Source organism: Impatiens glandulifera, chromosome 2 (assembly GCF_907164915.1).
Source record: "Impatiens glandulifera chromosome 2, dImpGla2.1, whole genome shotgun sequence".
NCBI lineage: Eukaryota > Viridiplantae > Streptophyta > Magnoliopsida > Ericales > Balsaminaceae > Impatiens > Impatiens glandulifera.
This window is the reverse complement of record NC_061863.1, coordinates 14,373,422-14,377,657: the sequence shown is the minus strand read 5'-3', so window position 1 is coordinate 14,377,657 and position 4,236 is coordinate 14,373,422. Positions and strand designations below refer to the sequence as shown.

The 4,236-nt window shown below is 29.1% G+C and overlaps 1 protein-coding gene across 1 annotated transcript; it reads right to left on the bottom strand.

Annotated features, from left to right (window-relative positions):
* Positions 1–2,457: 2,457 nt before the first annotated feature.
* LOC124927188 ((13S,14R)-1,13-dihydroxy-N-methylcanadine 13-O-acetyltransferase AT1-like) lies at positions 2,458–3,854 on the bottom strand. Its single transcript, XM_047467558.1, has one exon. It carries the CDS (start codon positions 3,796–3,798, stop codon positions 2,479–2,481), a length of 1,320 nt encoding a protein of 439 aa, XP_047323514.1. The 5' UTR covers positions 3,799–3,854; the 3' UTR covers positions 2,458–2,478.
* Positions 3,855–4,236: the final 382 nt, after the last annotated feature.

The following is a 4,236-nucleotide window of genomic DNA, read 5'->3' as shown; positions in this document are numbered from 1 at the left end:
ACGTGTACCCACACGTGCTAAGCTACAGGATTCCTGGGTTTACACAATTCTTTGGACTAAATTGCAAGATTGCATTGAGTTGGAGGGTGATTAAGGATTGCCATATTTCGAGTTAACAATAAATCTTCATCAATCAATCACACCTCTTATCCCCGTCAAACCAACCATTAATCCCCCAATTGACCATATATCATCTTGTGACTCACATTTTTTTATATGCCTCTTTATCCCCTCATACTCTTTATCTAATCAGCAAATCACCCACCAATCTTAGTCGACCTCTTTTACTTTCACTTTAACAAATCAACAACCAATCTCAATTGATCACATACCTTTTATCCTTTGCCAAACAACCTACTAACCACCAAATTGACCATCATCTTATGACTCACACTTTTTTATATGTCTCTTTATTCCCTAGGCCGACAAACCAACACCACTAGGCCTCCATTTCATTACCCCCACAATTTCAAATGCTCGCCAAACCAATCACTAATTCCGACTTCACACTTTCACACTCCAATTATACATTATTTTAAAATTGTGCTACCATATATTCTTTAACATCGATATCTCAAATATTTATAATACTCACTTTTAAATTCACATTTTTAGGATATGAACTCTAGTCTTAACATGAAATGTGAACACCTTAACCGTTAGATCACTTAAGATTAAGATTGTTAGAAATAATTTTATAATCTTATATATATATATATATTATTTAATATTTATTACTAATTTGCAAATATTATATATATATATATATATATAATGACAGAAAAATATATAATAAAAAATAATATTTATTTATATAAAATTAATGATAAAAATAATATAACATATAAGGTAACTTTATTTTTATAATTTCTTTTATATATAGTGTTATTATATATATATTTTATATGATTAAAGAAAAAAATAATATATGATAGAAGATAAAATATATTTATATAAAAAGAATAATGGAAGAGAATATATATAATTATAGAAATAAATTAATTAGGAGATATAATAAATTATATATATATATATATAATTAATGAGAGAATAAATAAATAAATAAATAATTTTTTTTAATTATTATTATTGATTTTATAAGGTAAGTACATTTATAAAAATATTATCTATTTATATATAAATATAGTCTTATTAATATTTATAAATATTATATATATAAATAAATAAATATGTAATATTATAATCTTTATATTAAAGAACACATATTTATACTCATAAAACAAATATTATATATATATATTATTAATACGAAAATATATATATTCTGTGATTACTAAGAAATATATATATATATATATATATAATTATAATTATAATTATAATTATAATTATAACTATAACTATAACGAGAAAGAAAATAATTAGAAGAAATATATATATATATATATAATTATAATTATAATTATAATTATAATTATAATTATAACTATAACTATAACTATAACGAGAAAGAAAATAATTAGGAGAGATAAATGAGTTATCATATATATATATATAATATTTATATAAAATTGATGATGATAAATAATAATATATATATATATATATATAATTAATAATGATAAATAATAATATATATATAAAGGGAAATTTAATGAAATGACCCTAAAAATGTCTGTAAATACGCTGGTGATCAGTATATAAATTTAATTGCGCAAATGACCACTTCAAAATATTCTGACGAAATTACCCTGATCGCGTAACGCGAAGGGCGGGATCCTCTCGCGAAGGAAAGCCTGTGAAAAGTTCAGAATGATCGTTTCCTTCGCGTGACGTTCGTGTCCTTCGTGTGACGATCTTGCCCTTCGCGTGACGATTCTGCCTTTCGTGTGACCATCATGTCCTTCGCGTGACGATCATGCCCCTTCGTGTGGCGATCCTGCCCTTCGAGTGACGATTCTGCAAAAATATTTTGAACTTTTCACAAACTTTTCATTCGCGTGACGATCCCGCCCTTCGCGTTTCGCTAAAGAGAAATTTCTTCAAAATATTTTGAAGTTGTCATTTGCACAATTTAATTGACCCACGCATTTAAGTCTATTTTTATGGTTATTTCATTAAATTTTCTTATATAAAAGGTAATGTTTTTATAAAAACTTTGTTTATATATATTTTTTTAAGAATATATATATTTAATTATAATTATAATTATAATTATAATGAGAGAGAAAATAATTAGAAAAGAGAAATGAATTATTATATTTATAAAAATTATATATATATTAAAGTATTATTATATATATATATTTATATATAAAATTATTGATGATATAATATATATTTTATATGATTAGTGTGAAAAAAATCAATATATATGGTATAAGATAAATATATTTATATAAAATTAATATATAATAATAATAAAAAAACAATATTTTGATATTATTATACGAGACTAAACAAATTATGGCCTAAAACATTCAACTTACTATTCTGTGAAGATAAGATTATTAGATATTATTGCTTTGTCTTTGTAGCTTGAAGGGGGCTTGGATCTAAGGATGCAAAAGTCAAAAGCTCATCATTGGTCTCTAACAAAGCCATTTCTTCTTCATCTAAGGTCACCCATGCCTCTATTCCTTCACCATCTCTCGTATCCATCAAAACAACCAGGTTTATAAAGACTGGACACTCTGAACCAACTGTGTTAACCCAAATAGGCTTTCCCCATCCAAAATCGGCTTCATAGAACCCAAAATTACACCAACTAGTGAACCCGTAGTAATTCGCCCCATCTCCAACATCTTTCGTCTTAGTTAAAGACTCAATTATCGCACCCCTCCTTTCATTGCTTCTTACCAAATTCTTTGTGAACCCGTTTATCTCTCGAATGCCTTTCCTTGTTTGGCAAGCCAATTCGTGTAGTCCCATTTCGCTTGGAGACGATAACTTCACGCTTGAAAACCATATGAGATTACCGATAGTATGTTCATGTAAAGGCGGTTCAAACCTCCTTCTCAAGTTCACGACGTGGGTTTGAACAGACGGACTCGAGAACCCTTTACGTGTTCTCGATGCCGTCGAGGCACATTTCCATAGGAAAGCCGAGACGGCCTCGATTCGCGTGGGGTTTGAATTTAGTGTAGCCTTTGTCTTGAGAGCAATTATTTCGGAGGCTTTAAACAAGAATCTTCTAGTGGCGGATCTTCCCATCTTGAAAATGGGAACGAATGATTTGATTGACATGTCTCTAAGCCACAAATCTTCGGCGGGGAACATGTCTGACCCGATAAAACTCGGGCAAACAGGTTCTTTCGACCCAAGAGTGGCGTTAGCCCATTCTCGAATGAAGGTGCTCAATGATGCTCCATCAAAGATCTTGTGTGAAATGCAAAACCCTATAGAGATCCCACCACAACTAAAGATTGTCAATTGGATGTTAGCCACACGAGCTCCAATAACCGACCCGTTAAAACTTGTTTCGCACGGAAGGAATCGGTCCATCAGATTGAGCTTGGGTCGGATAAGGAATTCGGCTAGAGTTGAATTGGTCTTGGCTATGGCAAAGTAAGCTCCCTCGTCATCACAATCAATGGTGAGCTCGTCTTTAATCTTCCCACCAAGAGGATAGAATCGGGTCAAGACATTCGATAACGATTCTTTAAGCGAAGATACTCTATCGAGAATTTCGAGATCTTCATTTGAGTAAAAAAGGGTGAGTGGTGCGAAAGGAGCTGGAATGAGCTGGTCCAAGAGGGAAAGATTGAAGTTTCTTAGATTTTGAGGGGTTGGAAAAGATGGCTTAATTCTCTCTTGTGAAATTACATTTACCTCCATGCTAGATGAATGTTGATTCTTCCACACCAAATTGTGTTTATTTCTTAGGAATAAATGGTTACATTATTAAATTCAATATATAGACCTCAAGGGGCATTTTTGGATTTTTTTTTTTTGAAAAAATTACAGGCCGAAGGGACCCATCCCTAATAGGAATATATTTTATAATATATAATTAAATAACTTCATAATTGAACTTTCTATGTAATCAGTTCAGAGGTATATTATATAATATATTTATAACTTAACAAATTTTAATTTATTATATTATATTATTTTGTATATTTATTTATAATTAAATAATATCATAATTTATTAATTCTTAAATAAATAACTCAACTCAATACTATATAATTTATTTATAACTTATTTAATCATAATTTAACTTGACTATCATTAAGTTATATATAATTTATTTTATTTAATTAAAAAGTATAT